Genomic DNA, 19,714 nt, shown 5'->3' on the forward strand with positions numbered 1-19,714 from the left:
AGGCAGGAAGTATATGAAAGTAAAAGGGGGCATGTGAAGTCTAGAAGGAGAGATTATCCAGCAGACTGCAGCTTAATAATTAAAGGCTTTTTTTTTTTTTTTACCGTAACAGGTCAAAATGTGGATGAATGTGGAAAGTCAGTCTAGAAAAACTTGTTCACCACGATCTACCTTATGAGAAAATCTGAGAAGAAAGGGCATGTCCATCATTTTCTCTTTGTTTAGAATGTCGTTCTATGGGCTGTTGGAGGGAAGGAGAAATTCTATGAATCTTTACCCTTTGTCACTAAGTTTCCCCAACACTCTCCTAGAGGTGCTCATCACTTCCTTGTTCCTCAAGCTGTAGATTAAGGGATTCAGCATTGGGGTCACCACAGCATAGAACAGGGTGACCATCTTCTCCTGTTCTGCTGAGGAGCCAGCCATGGGTCTCAAGTATGTGAAGATGGCTGTTCCAAAGCACATGGAAACCACAATGAGGTGAGAGGCGCACGTCCCAAATGCTTTGTGGCGTCCCTGGGCAGAATGAAGACACAGAATCGCAGCAACTATACGACCATAGGAGAACACAACAAGAAAACAGGGAAGCATGATCACCAGAAATCCTGAGATGGCCACCATGACCTTGTTGAAGGAGATGTCCACACAGGTCAGCCTCAGCACAGCCAACATCTCACAGGCAAAGCGATGAACAACCTTATGGCACAGAGGTAGCTGAAAGATGATTGTCTGCATCAGTGAATTCATGAAACCAGCCAGCAAGCAGCCAGCAGCCAGCCCCAGGCACAGCCCTCCGTGCATGGTGACTGCACAGTGCAGTGGACGGCACACTGCCACACAGCGGTCATAAGCCATGGCTTCCAGCAGGAAGAACTCTGTGCTGCTCACTGCCAAGGAGATAAACAGCTAGAGCACACAGCTGTAGAATGGGATAGACTCCTGGGCTGACCAGAAGGAAGTGAATGAGCGTCTGGGGGACAGTTATGTTGATATAACAGATGTCCACAAATGACAGGATACTGAGGAAAACGTACATGGGTGTGTTTAGCCTGCTATCCAGTCTGATAAGGAGGATGATGAGGAAGTTCCCCAGCACAGTCATCAGATACATGGCCAGGAAAAGGACAAAGAGGGAGACCTGAGTCTCCCAGCAGCTGGACAGTCCCAGCAGAATGAACTCACTCATCCATGTCTGGTCTTCCCTGCCCATGAGCTTCTGAAGACCAAACCCAAGTTATAAGTCAAAAAAACTAGATAACGTAAGGTGCCAGAGGACCTTATAAGGTCACTTAGACCAAATAGCCATCTAATATTAAGTGGTGTGGTTTTTCAGATTGTATGTCTCCTTCTGGGAAACAACAGATCCAAGGAGAAGCTTCCTTAAGCAGAAATGTTTTCATTAAAATGCTTATTTGAGTTAAAAAGATTAACTGTAAAACATGATATTTTTTCTTTAAAGCCAACTCCTAACCATGGAGTTTGTTTACTTCCCTGTTAGACACCAGTTTTTCCCTCCTTACTATCTCAGAATCCATACTGAATGGAACCTAATAGGTATGAACAGGTTTTCTTTTTAATTTACTTTTTTTACTTCTGGATTCTTTGACTATGAAAATGAGATACTAAATTTCCACCCTTTTAAAATCACAAATTTGGGGTTGTAAGTTAGAAGGTAGCAAATATAAAATAGTTTTTAGTAGCTAAAAATTATCGAAAATTACATCTTAGGGTCAGTGAGATAAAAAATGAAGACCTGGGTGACCAGGCTCATTTTTGAAAAATCTTCACCTGTTTGTCTTTTACCTGGCTGAGAGAATAAGAGGAAAGAATCTGCAATATTGCATTTCTCCTCCCTTGAAAGAGCAGCAGATCATGGGGTCGACAGCAGAGTATGGCTGTCAAGAAACAAATCAAAGATGCGTTAACTGTCTTCCTTAGTAAATGCTAAGAGCTCGAAGAGTTGCCACACGTGCTGGCCTATTAACTAAAAGGTAAGGGGAAACTGGTTGCACATTCCCTCTGATTCCATTTGTATGTATTCTAGATAGTGATTATTGTGATTTGGAGACCATATAATGTGATGGAAAAAATTAATTAGAATTAACTCAGTGAAGTGACTGTTGATGATCTCTTTCCTTTAACCGTCCTTACTTTTATCTTTATCTGAAATATTTGACTATCCCCTGCCCCTTAGAAAACTCTGTCTTTTCTCATCCTTGTGCTATGCTCCCTCTACTGTGACTCACATGACCAGAAGGTAATATTCTAGTCTGCTCAATACCATCCCCAAACTTTCTAATCCTGCTGATATATTAGTATTTCCGAAAGCTCAAGGGCTCTAGTATTCTTTCTGGAACTCTTAGTAATCTTATTTGTACCTTGTCAAATCTCAAGTGATTTCCAAAAACCTCACGGACTGAACAAAGCCTACTCTAGATTTCCCACATACCCTGTCCCTCTAATTACTCTGTCCTTTAGGTAGAGAAAGTGAAACGCATGCACTGCTGTGACAAGGAGATATTATCTGTTTGCTGTCTGTGATCAGATAGTGCCATTGAATATACGATGAGAATCATATTTTGTGTTGAGGGCATTCATGACAGTAAGGGCAGCTAACTGCAGATAAATAGGGTGCCAAAGGTGATTGGATTAGCCAGCAGAGAAGGGTCTACTGGCATTTGCGTTTGATAATCTTTTATCTAGAAATGAATTAAGCCTGATAAACCATTCCTACTCTGAGAGATAATTTATGTAAATTACAAGGGGAGGCAATAAAAGTACAAAATGTTCCTTAATTCTTTAGAATTTACTCTAGAGCTTCAGATCAGCAAGCCACTTTGTAATATTTCTATCAAAGAAAGAGGAAACCTACCTTTTTATCCCCAATGAAAAGGGAGAAGTTGGAATATAAAATTATCACTGGTGAAGACCTCAGGTACAAAAGAGAGATAAGTGACTACAAAGGGGAAAATCAGTGCCTGAGACCTGTCAGCGGAACCTGACAATGTACAGATGATATTTTAATAGATAATATTCCTAGGGAGGTGCATGAGGCAGTCTCTGATTCTGCTATAATACATGAAACAATTCATGTAACATGAGTTCACCAGGAGAGGGCTAAAAGGAAAAAAAATACAGTGCAGGAGGTAGCTGATGATTATTTAAGGTCTTCTCAGGTACCAGGTAAGGAGACTTGACTGAAAAATCTGATGATATTATCTTGTGGTTTTGAGTTTTCACTTCTTAAAAACTAGTAATAGTTAAGGGCTTGACAAAGAAAATGCAGTAATCCCTGGTCTTGGATCAGTAATTCCGCTTAAAGGCTCAGCAAGGTATTGTTTACAAATAGAAACACTCATGGTTCACATGACACGTTTCTGTACCATCTTCATGTTTTGTAAAGTGCCTCTCCCCAGGAGTGAATGAACGACCTGCTTGGCCAATGAACTTGCATTTCCCAGTTCGACTGTCACTACTACAGCTGCTCCTCAGTATCCCTGGGATTGGTTTCAGGACTCCAGTGGACACCAAAATCCACAGATGCTCAAGTCCCTTATAGAAAATGGCCTAGTATTTGCATGTAACCTACACACATCCTCCTGTACACTTTAAATCATCTCTAGATTACTCATAATATCTAATTACAAAGTAAATGATAAGTAAATAGTTGCTAGCATTAAGCAAATTCAAGTTTTGCTTTTGTGAACTTTCTGGAAATTTTTTTAATATTTTCAATCCATGGTCGGTGAACCCACAGATGTAGAACCTGTGGATCTGGAGGTCCGACTGTAGCTTCTTCATCTGTCTAAAGGGAGCACAAATTCAAGTCTGTCCCAATTCGTTGGAGTGAGGGAAGTAGGGAGGATAATAGAAAAAGGATATGACATCAATAGGAAAAAGAATAATTTTTTAACCAAAAGTAAAATGTTTGAAACACTTTTGAAAATATGGTATGTAAATACAAGTTAAAAACAGATTTTCAAAAATAAGGTGGAGGTGTTGTAAGTGACAATAATGGTAAGATAAACAGCATTCCTAAACCACCTCTCCTTCCAAGAACTGTGATTCAAGCTTCCTAAAGTTCTACATCAGAAGTGTTCTCAAAAGAAGCCACCTGGAAAGCTTGAGATTTCCCAACAATGTTAACTGGCTAAGTTGCTATCCCCACCCCATTCCCACTTCCTAATGCATACCTACAACTACACTGCTTGGAGCAACAGAAAGTTTAGAGCCAGTCATCTAGACGAAGTTACCTTCTGACCATCACTGTTTAAGAATGAGCTGGTTAACACAAACCTGTTCTCAGATCCAAACTTCCAGCAGTGGACAAGTGCTGGGGGGAGTGCAATGTGACGCAGGGAACACGACCTGTAGTAAATAAGTTCAATGTTTCCCATGAATGCAGTAAAAGCCCCAGGCTAGGTGCTTCATTTCTCAGAGGTATTCGAGAGAAATTTCTCCCCAGTTTGGCTACCCAAATGTATTTTCTTAAAACCAATTGCAAAAATGGGACCTTACTTTCTGTAGTAACCAAACTCAACCCAAGTTTCACATGAACCCAGAAAGAAGCTGTGTATTAAGGAAATCCTTGCTTCTTGACTCATAATCCTAAGAACCCAATGGAGAGCCTCTGAGCATGACTGCCTTACCTCCAGGAAAAGAAGTCAGCATTGCCCAGGAAGAGCAGGGCTGGGCAAGAAGTGGGATTTTATTTTCCCTCAGACATAAAATCTCTACAGGCCAATTATGCTGTGCTTGTTGGGCTTCCATTGTTTTTTCACCTTCTCTGTATGGTGACTCTCTCACCTTAAACTCTCATCTGCTTTTAAAAGAATTTACAAGTGAGAATTCAGTTTTCCCTGAGCCAGCAACAGGAGAGAAGAGAATCTGAATCCCCAGTTCCCCTGGAGACATTCTCCTGTCTTTGTTGAAGTTTCACTTTGAGGTAGTTAAAACTTGCCCATGACTTTCCGTCCATGTACTCATGATTGAGACTATCTGAGCCAAAGTGCCCAATTATTTGTGGACCGTCAAGGGGATCTTTGGGCAATATCTCCTGAGACAAGGTTCTGAAATTGTACATAAGCTATGATCATATATTATCTACACAACTTACGCAACTTTTTCATGGGCCATATCTCCATTTTGTCTCACTATTGGGAGGCTCCTTTCAACTGGGCATATTGTCATGATGTATTTTTGTATCTAGATTTTCGCCCTCGTTTTCTAAAAATACTACAAAAATTCACCACCCACTCAAAGGCATCTCAAATCTGACAGCCATCCCATTGATGGATATTTAGGTGGTTTCTAATTTGTGGCTATTAAAAACAACACTGCTATGAACATTCACATAAACACACTCACACACACGCACACACTCATCTTTTGTCCCAGACATGCACTGTACTCATTTCTGTTGCCTAGTAGTGGAACTGCTGCTATATCACAGATTATGTGTGTGTCCCACTTTAGCTAATATCACCAGTTCTGTCAAAACAGATGTTTCAATTATATTCCCACCAACTCTGTATGAGTATTCCTTTGCTCTAACATTCTTTGTCCTTGGATTAAGTCTTTTTCATTTTAGCCATTCTGATGTGTACATAGTAGTATCTCACTGTGATTATATTTTACATTTCTATGATAACTAATGAGGCTCTACATATTTTTAAGTATTTACTATCTGGATATTCCACTTTCTGAGGTGTGTGTTCAATTTCTTGCCTATTTTCCTATTGGGTTATTTCTCTTTCTCTTATTGATTTTAGTTCTTTATATATTTTGAATAGGAGTCACTTGTCATTTATATGTATCACAAATATTTTCTCCCACCTATTCATTCTCTAATGGTGTCTCTGATGAAGAGATGTTCTTAATTTTAATGTAGTTCTATTCATAGTTGTTCTTCATATAGTTACTGCATTTTGAGTCTTGAGTGAGAAATCTCTGTCTCTCCCAAATCATGAAGTTATTCTTCAATGCCATCTTCTGGGAGTTTTAATGTTTTACTTTTCACATCTAGATCAACAATATATCTGGAATTTATTTCTGTGCATGATACGACATAGGAACCTAGATTCATTTTTTTCTATGTGAATATCCACTTTTACTGAGAGACAATTCTTTCCTCACTATTCTCCTGTGTTACCACAAACCAAATTTTAATTTATATGTGTAGGTTTTTCTCTAGACTATTTTTTAATGATCCATTGGTCTACTTAGATCTATTATTATACCAGTACTGCATTGTCTTAATTACTGTAGCTTTATAATAAACCTTGTTTATAGTAGTATAAATCCTCCAACTTGATTCTACATTTTCAGATTGTTTCGGCTCTTCATGGCTATTTGAATATTCAATCTGACTCTAGAATTAGAATTAGATTTCCAGGGGAAAAAAAAAAAACTTTGTGAAATTTTAATTGGGATTTTACCTAAAAATCAATTTGGGGAGAAGTGACATTTCTATGCTATTCAGTATTCCAATCCATAAAAAAAAATATTCTCCCATTTATTTAATATCTTTCCTTTTTTCTATGTATATTTTTTCTGTGTGTTGTATATGTCTTACTAGATTTGTTCCCAGGTATGATGGTTTGAAGTGCTGTTTTAAATAGTAACTTTTAAATTATATAAAAATGTAACTGGCTTTTATATATTAAATATGTATATATGAAATTACTTTTGTGGATGAGTGGTGTTATTTCTTCCTTATATATTTGGTAGAATTCACTGGTGAAGCTACCTGGCCTGAAATGCTCTTTGTTAAAAAATTCTTAAATATGGATTCAAATTTCTTAGTATATAGGACTATTCTATTTCTTCATGTGTCCATTTTGGTCAGGTTTATCTTTCCTGGGAATTTATCTTTTTCATCTAACTTTTCAAATTTATTAGTCCAAATCTGTTAATATCTTCTTATATATTTTAATGTATATAGAATCTGTGGTAATGTCCCTTTTCTTTCCTAATATTGCCTATTTCTTCCATTTCTCTTTGTCTTCTTTTATTTGTCTTGGAAATGGATAATAGTTTACTATACACTATTTTTAATATCACTTGATGCAAGGAGAACAAAGATGGGGTAGTCCCACCCCTTAGAAAATACCATTTAATAGGTACAGGGAGAAGACAAATATTTCCTCTTTCAAGCACTTAAATCTGGAAACTATAAAAGAAATCAAACATCGTGAAAAATTTCCTAAGATATAGGTGAAGAGAACAGAAGTATCCACCACCCAAAAACATAAAACTCAGTGTCTGTAATCCAGTAAAAAATTTTTCCAAGCATACAAAGAGGCAGAAGAGTTTCCAGGCCACAGCCCAAGGAGAGGGGATGCAAACAAGCCATAATGAGAAGAAAAATCAACGAATAAAAATTATGCAGTAACAGCAGAGGTGATAAAATTAGAATACAAGCACATTAAGATAGCGTTATAAATACACTGCACATTTCAAGAAGACAGAGAAAACACTAAGCATGATGAGGAAAGAAACCAAAGATATAAAAATACCCAATTCAAACTATAAGGTGATGAAAAATGAGATACCTAAAATGAAAAATACACTGGATAAAATCAATAGCAGATTAGACACTGCAGAGGAAGAGATCTGAGAACTTGCAGACATAGCAATAGAAACTATCCAAAATGAAGTAGAGAAAAAAAGAGTGAAAAAAATTGAACGGTGCTTCAATAAGCTGTGAGAAATATCAAACATGAAATCAGAGTCCCAGAAGTAAAAAGGAGTACTGGGGTATAGGGGAAGACATAACCAATACCTTAAAAATATTAAACTCAAATTTCCAAATATAATGAAGAGAAAGAACCTACACATTCAAGTAGTTCAGCAAACCTCAAGCATTTTTTAAAAATGAAGAAAAACATTACAAAGTGCTACATTATCAAAGTGCTGAAAAGCAATAATAAGAACAAAATTATGAAAGCAGTTGTAAAAAAAATGCATTACATAACAGAGAAAAAAAAATATTAACAGAAAAACTGAAAGAAAAAAAATGCCAACCTAGAATTCTATGCCCAGAGAAAATGTCTTTTAAAAATAAAAGAGAAATAAAGATACTTTCAGTTATTGATAAAAGTATTCATAGTCAACAGACAAAATATTACAAGCAAAGTTAAGGACATACACCTAAGAAAAAATAAAGATGAGAATAGAAATCAATGGAAAAGAGAAAAATAGAAAAAAAAATCAAGATGAGTCTTTGAAGGCATCAATAAAATTGATGAACTTCTATCTAGACTGATCAAGAAAGAAGAGACGAGACACAAATTATCAATATAAAAAATGAAAGGGGTGACATCACTACTGATCCTACAGACATCAAAAGAATAAAAACAAAACCTTATGAATATAGTCTATGTTAGACGAAATGGAAAAATTTTTAATTTCTTTCACAAGTTTTGTGCTGCCAAACTTGTAAAAGAAGAAACAGATAACGTGAATGGTCCTATATCTAAACAACAGACCAAATGGCTTTACTGGTGAATTAAACCAAACATTTTAGGAAGAAGTACTGCAAAATCTACCAAACTCTTCTAGAAACCTTCAGCAGAAGTAACTTTGCTCCTTTAATTCTTTAAATATTACCCTGATATCTAAACCAAACAAAAACATTGCAAATAAAAAAGAAAACTACAGACCAAAATCACTCATCATCATAGACACAAAAATACTTTTAAAATATTAGTAAATTGAATCCAGCTTATAATAAATATGTTATTTCCAAGTTGAGTTTATCCCAGAAATGCAAAGTTAGTAAAACTTTCAATTGGTCAATATTCTTCAAAAGTGTCAAGGCATGAAAGACAAGGAAAGACAAGCTGTTACAGAATGAAGGAGATTAAAGAGAAATAATAAGCAAATGTAATGTGGGATCCTGGATAGTATTCTAAATTAAAAAAAATAAATAAATAGTGAGAAAACTGATAAAATTAGACCAAGCACTATAATTTACCTAAAAATGAAATAATATTAATTACACCAATGTTACATTCCTGGTTTTGTTGTTTGTACTATGGTCATGTAAGATGTTAACTTTACGGTAAACTTTCTGTACTATATTTTCAAACTTTCCTTAAGTCTAAAACTAGTTCAAAATAAAATCGTTTTTAAAAAAACTAAAAAATGTGATTTACCAAATCAAGAGTCTACAGAGATTACCTATATATGATAATATATATCTACTGAGATATATAATATGATATATATGATATCTATTGAGATATATATGATATATATGATATCTATATGAGATATGATATATCTCAATAGACATGAGAAAAATTTTGACAAAATTCAATATCCATTAATTATAAAAACTAAGGAATCTAGAGATAGAAGAGAAAGTCCTCGGTCTGAAAAAGGACATTAACAAAGTTCTAATAGTCAACATCCTTCTTAATGGTGAATGACTGAATGATTCCCCTCTAAGATCCAGAAAAATGAAGCAGATTTACTCTCAACACCCCTATTCAAACTGTATTAGAGGTTCTAGTCACTGCAATAAAGAAAGAAAAAGAAATAAAAGGAGAATCTACCAATAACAAAAAAAAGGAAATCTAATAAGGGGTTTTAACAATGACAAAGGATGCACATCAGCATGAAATAATAAATTTTATTTCTATATTCTAGCAATGAATGAAGTGGAAACTGAAATTATAATAGAGTATCATGTAAAGTACATTAAAATCACGGAATACTAGAAAAAGAGCTAATGAAACGTGTAAGATTTTTATCATGGAAACTACAAACAAATTGATCAGAGACATTAAAGAAGACCTAAATAAATGGAAAGAAATACCATGTTCACGAACTGTAGGATTCAATATTGCTGAGCTGACAGTTCTCCCCTACTATTTGACTTATAAATTTGATGCAATCCTAATCAAATTTCCATCAGGCTGTTTTGAAACATTTGACAAGCTGATTCTAAAATGTATGTGGAAAACAAGGAACCTAGAATACAGACTAAGTAATTTTGAAAATGTAGAACAAATTTGGAGTGACACTCTCTGATTTAAAGACTTACTATTAAGCTACAGTACTCAATACAATCTAACACTGCTTTATCAGTAGAGGCATGGGTCAATGGAACAGACAAAAGAAGTTTCCCTTTCTAGCCAAGAGACAGAAACAGGGCTTGAACTTACCCTCCCATCAGAAAGAACTATAGATCAGGACAAAATATATTAAACTACAATTTTCATGGCATTGGACATCAGGCAATGAAGGACAATGATCCATGAGATATGGTGAAAAAATACCACGTTAACACTAATCAAAAGAAAGCTAGAGTTTCTATATTAATATCACTCAAAGTAGATTTCAGAGCAAAGAACACTACCAGGGATAAAGAAAAGCATTTCATAATAGTAAAAGATTCATCAAGAATACAGAAGAATTGTAAATACTGAGGCACTTAATAACACAGCCTCAAAACACATGAAGCAGAAACTGATAGAAATGCAAGGAGAAATAGGCAAATTCACAATTATAGTTAGAGATTCCAGTACTTCTCAATAATTGATGGAACAAGTAGAAAGAAGCGAATAATAAGGAAATGGTAAGGAAACAGAAAACTTCAACAGCACTATCAACAGTGGACTAATTAACATTTATGGAATACTCCAATCAACAATTACAGAAAACACCTTTTTTTCAAGTATGTATGCGACATTTACAAAGATTGAACATATGACTGGTGATAAAATAAGTTTCCATTAAGCAAAACAATTCAAGTAAAAAATATGTTAATGCCTCATAACCCTAACAGAGGGCTTGACTGAAGAAGGGCCACACCACCCAGGGTAAGCCAACCTGGACCCATCTCTGAGCTTTTTCCGCTGGAGCTAGCAGACAAGTCAGGATTTTGTCTCTCACATCATGTTGTATATCTGGGGCCTCCAAGGGTCACTTTTTCCACCTCACAGAGGAAATCGATGAATGATAGAAAAGAACAAGCTCCACAGAGAGAAGCAAAGCCAAGAGGCAGGAAATACGAAAAAATTTAAAAAGACAAACTTCAAGAAAATCTTTAGACTCTAGATTCAGTTATTCATGATACTGATTACAATATTCCACAGTTAAGGTATTTAATTTATTTAATTTTTAGCTTTGCTTCTCCAGTTTGTTTTGGGTCTTGTCACTTGAAACTCTAACGGTCCTAACTATAATGGTAACGCTACGGCTCTGTGGGTTTTTCACATCTTCACCTGAACGCTGATCCACACACAGCAGACTTAAAGTGCCAGAACTCCCTGCGGTATCCCAAAAGGCGTGTCCTTGTCGAGAGTTAGGACGCCTTTGGGTTCAGACAAGCCAAGGCTGAACTGCATCTCGGCTGTACGTGTTGATTACTCGCTGTCTGAGCTTGCATGAGTTACGTATACTCGAAACTCATATTTTATCCCCAATGTGGATAATAATATCTGTATTTTAAGGAAAGGCATTAATATAAGCTTACAGAATTTAGGAGACCTTTAAAGTTTAAAATTAGTAAGTGTAGCACAGAGCTAGCTAATATTACTCTGCTCTTTCAGATTTTTATAAATCTGACTTAAATCCTATATTTATATAACTGATGGGAATTCTAATACCCCCTCTAAAAGTCTCTAGACTTCTTGGCTCCCAAAAAGTGAATAAGCATCTGTGAAACAGAACTACTTTATAACAGAAGCCCGCAAAGCACAGTCGTTAAATAAAAATATATAGAACAGGTGATCAAGTGTCCGGACTGCTCATAGGGGCTTGATGAGGAAGTATCACAGCACTGCCACCAGGTACTGGGCCAGAAGTTGAACAGGGTCTCCAGTGACTCAGGTCCCACAGCAGGGTGAATTCACTCAACTTTCAGTTGTCCATATCTTTGTGGCTGTAAAGGCCAAAAGTAGGGGTAGAAACCAACTGGGCAGAAGGATTTGCTTAGATAGAGTAGGTCAAGGTAGTCAAGGCCCAGGGTTATAGACTAAGATAGTAAAAAACAGATGAAGCAGACATCAAGCCTATAACGAATTAACTCTAGGACTATATGTCTTCTGACCTCTGTGCTTATGATTCACTTGTGAATATTGGTGCCCAAACAAGGAATAGTTCTCTACAGATGGAGTAGTTTGTCTCAGCCCTTTATTCATCATCATCCCTCAAAGAAAACTTTTTAGACATCTTTTTCTTAATCACTCACCCCATGAAAATTTAATACCTTAGATATTCTTTGAAGGACCAAAAGCCATTGCAATATCGAAGATAGATAGATAGACAGATTTTTTTTTTTTTTTTTTTTTTTTTTTTGCGGTACGCGGGCCTCTCACTGTTGTGGCCTCTCCCGTTGCGGAGCACAGGCTCCGGACGCACAGGCCCAGCGGCCATAGCTCACGGGCCCAGCCGCTCCGCGGCACGTGGGATCTTCCCGGACCGGGGCACGAACCCATGTCCCCTGCATCGGCAGGCGGAGTCTTAACCACTGCGCCACCAGGGAAGCCCAATACCGAAGATATTTTTGCCCCCCGCCCATGAAGACCAATTTTCACCGCTTGGGGGATGATGCCTCCTACAATGAGAGTGCATGAGACAGAATTTGTTCTTTGTTGCCAAAAATTAGAGGTCTGTTTTCTAGACACTATTCTGGCGTCTACTCTTCTGTCAGACCCCTTAGATTGTTTGGGATGGACTAGTGAGTTGGTCTAAAATGTTTGCCAGAAGGCCAGGGAGGACAGGAGGTGGGGGGAAATGGGTAGAACACTTTATGAGAAAAAAAACAAAGATAATAGCAAGCAGTTATCAAGTGCTTTTTGTGTGTCAGCCATTTTACTAACTGCTTTACATATATTTCACTCAATACTCTCAAATTTCTCAGGAGGAGCTTATTATTCTTTGTAAGTTATGAAAAAGAGAGCTGATTCTTAGAGAGGTTTTATAACTTGCCCAGGATCGCACTTCTTGTTTTGTTATCCTGCTACACTTTGATGAGGAAGATGTAGAAGGCTCAAAGCAGTCAGGAAATAGTATGCATACAGTGGTGAGATACTTTCCATGAGATGGAAAACAATCTCATGAAACTGAGGGTCAGATTTCACTGAGAGTAGCCTAGCCCCAATTTGGACCTAGAAGGACAACCAAACCACATCAGTCTGACTTGGTTGTGTATATTTTATAGGACCTATACTTTATACAAAGGCTTAGATCTCAAAATCCTGAATTTTAGTGGGATGAATAGGGGAGAACCTGATGGTCCCAGACATCATGATAAGGGACAGTACAGAGTGAAGCTTCACCTTGTATGTAAGGGAATGTGTCCCCAAAAGACCTGTCAGTGTGGTTAAATGCTGCTACGGCTAAGAAGTAATACAAATCATCCAATTAATATTCAACCCATATCTAAGAATCATGCTCAGTGTGCGATTCACGTCCTCCATTCACCCATTAGTATGGAGTCCTTAGATCTTGGGTAAATGGACCTAAATGACTATGAGAAATGAGATGCTTTCTGAAATGCAAACTGAAGTGAGAGCCACTTCATTTTCTCTTAGAAGCCTTCACCATTATAACAGTCTACATGCAGAAAAGAATCCCTTCTTCCTTTGAATACCAGGACTCTTTATGAACCCTTTCTTCCTTTGAGTATCAGGGCTCTTTATGCGCATACCTCGTGTTATAATTTTGCACTTTTGTTCTATTTCCCCTATAATGGTGTAGCAAACTATTGCCCAAAGGCCAAATTTGGCCTGCCATTTGTTTCTGCATGGCCCACAAGAAAAGAATATTTTTATATTTTTACATCGTTGAAAAAATAAAAAGAATATTTTATGATGTAAAAATTATATAAAATTCAAATTTAAAATTTCAGTGTCCATATATTTAGATTTATGGCTACCAGCCACATTCATTCTTTTTTTATGTATTATCTGTGGCTATTTTAGTGCTACCACGGCAGAGCTGAATAGCTGTGATGTAGAATGTATGGCCCACAGAGTCTAAAATATTTTCTATCTGTCCTAATACAGAAACAGTTTCCCAACCCCTGCCCTAGAGGACTGTAAATTTCTTGAGGTAGCGGCTATACCTGAACACAACTTTGATACCCCACAATGCCAAAAGCACTGTCTACAACAAAGTCAATGCCTACAAAATGATCAACTGTAACTTTGTTTTAGAGAAGGCTGAGAATAAAGATAAAGTTGGTCAAATGAGAGGAAAAATATGACCTTTGTGACCTTGTAATTGAAGACACTGAGATGAAATTCAGACATACTTTAGGCTCAGTGATGTCCACAGGTAAAAGGGGCACATTTGTCTATACCCATGTGGACTATTAACCTTCACCATTCTCGGACTTCCCTGGTGGTGGAGTGGTTAAGAATCCACCTGCTAATGCAGGGGACACGGGTTCGAGCCCTGGTCAGGGAAGATCTCATATGCTGTGGAGCAACTAAGCCCGTGCACCACGACTACTGAGCCTGCGCTCTAGAGCCCACAAGCCACAACTAATGAGCCCATGTGCCACAACTACTGAAGCCCCCATGCCCTAGACCCCTTGCGCCACAACTGCTGAGCCCATGTGCTGCAACTACTGAAGCTCGTGTGCCTAGAGTCCGCGCTCCGCAAAAGGAGAAGCCACTGCAATGAGAAGGCCGCGCACCACAACAAAGAGTAGCCGCCGCTCACCACAACTAGAGAAAGCCCAAGTGCAGCAAAGAAGACCCAACACAGCCAAAAAAAAAAAAACAAAAAACCTGCACCATTCTCAAGTCTCACTCCTGTATCTCTTCCTCCTTCCCCTGTACTCTCAGCCATGGGTACTCCATCTTATTTCACAGAGAAAATAGGTGCCGGTGGAAACCCTTCAACTTCTGATCACCAACGCCCAAACGCAAATCAACCAAAAGCCAATCAACTGACTTAATAATGAGACCAAAAAAAAAGAAGAGGCCCTCTTTTATACTCCTTGAAGAGAGTGAGAGGACCCACTATTACCATATTTTTTGTCTCCTTCCCTTACCTATCCCTTGTGTAATCATTTCTTTCCCCTCTTTTACCTTATTTAGGTTTATCCTGAGAGACAAGGTACACTCACAGACAATGCCAGCTCACAAGATTTACAGAGATTAAGTAGGGTTTTGGTGTGTGTGTGCGTGTGCGTGTGTGTGCGTGTGTGTGTGTGTGTGTGTGTGTGTGTGTGTGTGATGGGAAGGGGAATACAAGAAGGCCTTTAATGTGGAGACTTGAGAATAACACCTGCAGAGCAGACTGACCTATCCTGATAACACAAAACCAAAGCTGTATTATCGTTCACCGGCTTCTCCAAGAAAACTGCTTTTCTTAGATTAACTATGTCTTAACATTGGATTCATTTATTTCCTTGTTTATTTGCTTATTTTTTTCCCAAGATCTCAGAGAAAAGAAAGTTTGCTGAATTTTCAGAAATTACAATTTTACCTTTTGAATGGTACCCAATATACATGCAATAGTTTTCTTATTAAATTATTCATATGCTAATTAGCAGTAACTGAATCTCATATTTTTCTTAAATAATGTCATTGTGTACAAACAACCCTCGATTATATCCTTATCATGGTAAAATGTGACTATGGTCGATGTTTCTCCTCTCATTTATTTCCATTACGCAGACAGAGCCTGTATACCCACATGCGGTAGGTCATCCACAAAAACATTTTAGTCAGCGTTGACAGCAGCGCCCCCCTTAGGATACTGACTCACACAATTAATGAACCGGATTATATATGTCACACAATATTTTAAGTGAGTGTTCAAATATGAAAATGCATTTTGTTCCCAATGGAAATACAATAACCTCTTTAAAATGTGGTTGAATAAAATCAGTGTTCCAAGGTACGATCCAAGAATGGGTCAATGATTACGATTTTTCATGCTGCTATCAAAAACAATAAATGATATTTTCCTCAAATACTCTGAGGCCATATGAATGGATACTGAGTGGTTAACAGTGGGAAGTTCTATTACAGCAGGGCTTAATTTCTCTGAACATGCTGCTGTGACATAAAAACACCCTTACATCCCACACCCCAACCCAATCACTCAGCCTCCTACCCGGTACCACAAGTACACATTTTGTCATCTCCTTCCTGGTTGCCAGGGCAACGCAGTAACAATGCTTCATATCTGAGTTGGGTGGGAAAGCATAAGAGCAAAGCTCTTTTCTCTAAGTGATGCTCATGATTCATCGAGTTGCCAGTTTTGACGTTAATCCAGACAACTGCCCTAGTAGTTTCTGAAAGGCCCCCTTCACCTCCTTATTCCTCAGACTGTAAATCATGGGGTTCAGCATGGGTGTCAAAATGGCACAGAAGAGAGAGATCAACTTCTCCTGAAAGACAGAAGGGCTGGAGCGTGGTTGGATGTAAGTGAAAAGGGCCACGCCACAGCACAGGACAACTACTGCGAGGTGAGAGGCACAGGTGTGGAAGGCTTCCTTTCTCCCCTCTGTGGACTGGATCTTTAGGGTGGTGGAGATGATCTGGATGTAGGACAAGAGAACCAAGCAGAAAGGTGTCATCAGCAGAACAATACTAGAAACCATGACTGCGATCTCACTGGAGGAGGTGTCCACACAGGCCAGCCTGACCACAGCTAGGAGTTCGCAGGATATGTGATCAATATACTTGTTGTGCCCATGGACAACTGAAAGGTGATGGTGGTCTGCATGAGAGAGCTGACAGAGGCACTGACCCAGGATGTGATAGCCAACTAGTACAGAGCCCTCCATGCATGATGACCAAGTATCTCAGGGGGTCACACACAGCCACATAGCGGTCATAGGCCATCACTGCCAGAAGAACTAACTCAATCCCACCCAGGCCCAGGGAGGAAAATAACTGGGCTGTACAGCTCACATATGGGATTCCTTTATGTTCTGCAAGAAAATGCACCAGCATCTGAGGGACAATGCTTGTGGCATAAGAGACATCAACAAGGGAGAGAGGTTGGTGAGAAAGAAATACATGGGAGTCTGGAGTCGGCTGTCCAGTCTGATCAGAAGAATAATGAGGAAGTTCCCCAGCACTGTCACCAGGTACATAACCAAGAACAGGACAGAGAGAGCCAGAGAGAGCAACCCGAGTGTCCCAGTCACTGGACAGGCCAAGGAGAATGAATTCTCTCACCAAAGTATGGTTATCTGCTCCCATTTAAAAATGTGAGGATTATTAATCTGCAGAGAGACAGAAATAACAGAATCTACTGAATCACAGAACCATAAAAATAACTTTTATCAATACAAACTATATACAATTGGCCACCCTTAGTCAGATGTTTCACATCACTCATGGGCCAAGATGACAGGCTTCATCCTGATATACACTGTATCCATTCTGCATCAGAGAACAGGACAGCACCTTCCTAAGGACTTGATGTTGTCCCTGGGAGGCCCAGTTAAAGCCTGAAGATAATGCATTACAATTTTAGGAGCTGCACATCTTTACCAACTTGCCTAAGTTTCTAGGGCAAGGGAAGGATGGTAGATAACAATGGCAGGTAAACTGATAAACAGTGAAGAAAAACTTGGTAGGAAAGTTACAAAAACTACCTTAAATATGTCAACTAGATCCATTATGATGACATGTATAAATCTATTATAAAAAGAAATATTGAAAAGAGGCAGGGGCTTGTGAAAAGATCTGGAATCAGAGAATCTAGGTTTGAAAACTGATTTTATTTACCAGCTATGTGATGTAGGTTTAGTGACAAACTTTTACATATGAAACAGGTAATATTATACAACTCACAAGTACATTTAAGCTCACATGTAGGTAATTTATGGAGAAAGTACTCTGTGAACTATTACTTGTAGCAGTACTGTAGTAGTATGGGTATTAGTAGTCATATGATCTCTGCCTTGGCGTAAATAAAGTAGCAAACATGTTTTTCCCATGTAACCCCCCCCTCAACAATTCAGTCATAAATAATATTGGAGGCAACTTTTAATAGAACTGAGGGCTTAGGAATAGCTGGGTCACTTTGAGGACCTGGGGACCATTTGTCCTTCTGATAGCCTTGGGTCTCTTTAGCCTCAGTGAGATACAGTGGGGTAGATGATTGTAATTGTACTTGTTCTTTTCATTTTTCTCCTTTCAACTTGCTGCTGTTAAAAATCTACCCTTTTATATGGGCTCAAAATGAAGGAAATGAGAGTGTGAATGCTTGACTTTTTATTTACAAAAGAGAAAGGGAAGCAAATGTTTAAATACCTTTCTTTTTTTTTTTTTTTTTTGCTGTACGCGGGCTTTCAAAAAAAATGAATAGTCTTAGGTTAAAATTAATCAGCATACCAACGGAAGATATTTCAGCTATTTTAATAAAATACTTTGCTGTAAAACATAGTATAATAATTCTACAGATAATAAATTTTAGAAATAAGACAGGACAAGATTGTGGATTGTGTGGGAATTCTGCTCAGGATGAACTTAATTCTGTATACATTTACACATCATAGATCTGTTTGTGCATGAAAGTGATGTGAAGAAATTTGTGTTGCATGATTAACGTGGAGGCAGTGTGTAGGATGTGTGGAGTGGGTAGAGCTTACGTCAGGGAATTTACAAGGAAGGCATTACACTTCATAAAGTGGGATTGATGAGGGCAAACGTAAGTGTGAATGAACACTAAATGAAAGATGGAAGATACGTAATTAAAACAAAGATTTATTTATTTATTTGAGGCTTAAATAAATGGGGATTTATTCTATGGAGTGGTGAGGAAGAAGAAAAAAATCAATCATGATGTGTTAGAAGAGTGGGAGAACTTTTAGTTCCATTGTCAGACATGAAGAAGTGAGGAAGGAATACAGCATGTGGGGAGATGAATGGAGATGTATTAACTGTGAGCAAGAAACTTACAAAGTTCTCACAGTACTGGGGTAGGAGAATTTAGGAAAATTACCCAAGAATGCAGATGAGGAATAACAGATTGGAGGAAAATCCGATCAGAAGTGAATGATAGAGTTGAGAGTTGGAAGGAGGAATTGGTTAACACTGTTAAAAGTTAGCAATGAAAATGAAATGAAAGTTTCTGAGTTTGATGCCAGGAAGGCCATGAGTGACCTTTAAGAGTACAGTTTCTATGGATTAGTGAAGGTGAAAACTGCATTTCCATGGCTTAAATGAAGAATGTTTTGAGGAAATAAACCCAGCAAGTGGATACCAATCATTTGAGAACTCTGGATGTGAAAGAAAGAAATAATTAGAGTGAAAAATAGCAAAGATTCCTCTCTCCACGGTGAGAGGCATGTATATTTTTTATAATGAGGGAAAGGGAGTCCATCAGAAGCAGGAGAAACCCCAGGATGACAAACAGACTAAATGAAGAAATAAGATCCTGAAAGAGAGAGAGAGCATGGAATCAAAGGTTAGATCAATTATCATCACCAAATAATGGGTACCTGCCCTAATTCAGTCATTAGTATAGGAATGTTGGGTCTTCAACTGCTTAATTTCACCGATGATCCTTTCAGTAGGCCAATATTATCCACATTATATAGGTGAAGAGTAATGAGACTCAGAGAGGCCAAGTGGCTTGCTTCAGGAAGTGGAAGAGAATGAATTCAAAGCAGAAACTATTACACTCCGAAGCTCATACCTGCACTCAGTGGCACTGTCACCTGTGTGTAATGAGGCACAAGCTGTAGTGGAGAGATGTGCAGGGTGAGTAAAAGGAGCACAGG

The 19,714-nt window shown here is 38.0% G+C and overlaps 1 protein-coding gene and 1 pseudogene across 1 annotated transcript; both read right to left on the reverse strand.

Annotated features, from left to right (window-relative positions):
• Positions 1–273: 273 nt before the first annotated feature.
• On the reverse strand, positions 274–1,251 carry LOC101283836 (olfactory receptor-like protein OLF3; annotated as a pseudogene).
• Positions 1,252–16,083: 14,832 nt separating this feature from the next.
• On the reverse strand, positions 16,084–17,560 carry LOC101284088 (olfactory receptor-like protein OLF3). Its single transcript, XM_012533908.3, is given in 5 exon segments — positions 16,084–16,668; positions 16,671–16,745; positions 16,748–16,976; positions 16,979–17,098; positions 17,100–17,560. Coding segments are annotated over 5 exon segments (960 nt in total). The 5' UTR covers positions 17,184–17,560; the 3' UTR covers positions 16,084–16,216.
• Positions 17,561–19,714: the final 2,154 nt, after the last annotated feature.

The sequence above is a fragment of the Orcinus orca genome, chromosome 9 (assembly GCF_937001465.1).
Source record: "Orcinus orca chromosome 9, mOrcOrc1.1, whole genome shotgun sequence".
NCBI lineage: Eukaryota > Metazoa > Chordata > Mammalia > Artiodactyla > Delphinidae > Orcinus > Orcinus orca.